This window comes from Parus major, chromosome 23 (genome assembly GCF_001522545.3).
Source record: "Parus major isolate Abel chromosome 23, Parus_major1.1, whole genome shotgun sequence".
In the NCBI taxonomy this organism is placed as follows: domain Eukaryota; kingdom Metazoa; phylum Chordata; class Aves; order Passeriformes; family Paridae; genus Parus; species Parus major.
In genome coordinates, this window is record NC_031791.1 from 68955 (window position 1) to 70019 (window position 1065).

The window sequence follows — 1065 nt, forward strand, 5'->3', positions numbered from 1 at the left end:
CCAGCCCAGCCCCAGCCCCGGGGGATGCTGAGTCCCAGCCTGAGCCCAGCGCCAGGAACGCCGGATTGGGCACAAAACGTTCAAAAATTAATATCTGGAAGGCTTCAGAGCTGCAGGGTGTCGTGGTTCTGTTCACATCAGTCCTGTGTGTGTCGCTGATGTGGGAAGATGATGTCCTGGCAGCTCAGAATGTCCCCTGGGCTGGGACATCCCAGGGCTTTTCCATGCCCTCCTGCCCCGGTGTGTCAGGAGATGTGTGCCTGCATCACTCTGCCTCTCCCAGAGCTGGATGGAATAAATCCCTTCAGTCCCTTCCTCGGGATGGCTGAGGATGGGATCCCCCTCAAACTGCACCCCTGGCACGGCTGGTGTGAGCAGGGATGTGCTGCAGGTGATGCCAGCACGTCCCTGTGGGTGTCACACAGCCAGGCTGGGCTGGTCCTCTCTGCTGAGGCTGATCCCACTCCCCACCCCACATCCCTGCACCTCTGGGGCGCTCAGAGGCTCCTCCTTCCACTCAGCCTGCTGAAAACCAGCCTCTTTCCTTCCCCTGCAGGGTTTAGGAGTGGAGTCAGACGTCTGCACGGCTTTCCAGGACTGGTAAAGGATTTTCCTCACCCTTGTGCTTGGAGCCCCGATGCTGCACCTCTCCTAGCAGTGCTTGAACCACCCCCAACCCACAGCAAAGCTGGGGATGGTCTTTAAAAGCCCTTCCAGCCCAACCCCCTCTTTGATTTGTGGTTTGATTACTCTGAGACAGCCAACTCAGTCTTTATCCCTGGGGATTTTATTCCCACAGCCCCCAGTGCAGGCACACGAGCAGGGAGGGCTCTCCTGGCACATTCCCCGAGCCCCTCTCTCACCACCAGCGCTGTCCCCTGCTCTCCTCAGGTGTCCTCCTGCCCTTCCAGGCTCTGGGCAAGGAGAAGTCACTTTCCCAGTCCCCAGCTGCCAGCAGTGGCCTCGGGGCAGCTACAGGTGTGAGCGGCTGAACGGCACCTCCGGAACCACCGAGTCCCCAACACCTTCCAGGAGCTCATCCCACTGTCCAAACTCCTCCTGCAG

General features: G+C 59.8%; 1 protein-coding gene across 1 annotated transcript in view; it reads right to left on the reverse strand.

The window, feature by feature from the left end:
• Window positions 1-765: 765 nt before the first annotated feature.
• The window catches only part of PAFAH2 (platelet activating factor acetylhydrolase 2), a 4335-nt gene continuing 4035 nt past the window's right edge, over window positions 766-1065 (reverse strand). Inside the window, exon 10 of the mRNA XM_033519485.1 lies at window positions 766-1065. This exon is cut by the window's right edge and continues 2 nt beyond it. Coding sequence (XP_033375376.1) covers window positions 973-1065 — 93 coding nt within the window. The 3' untranslated portion in view covers window positions 766-972.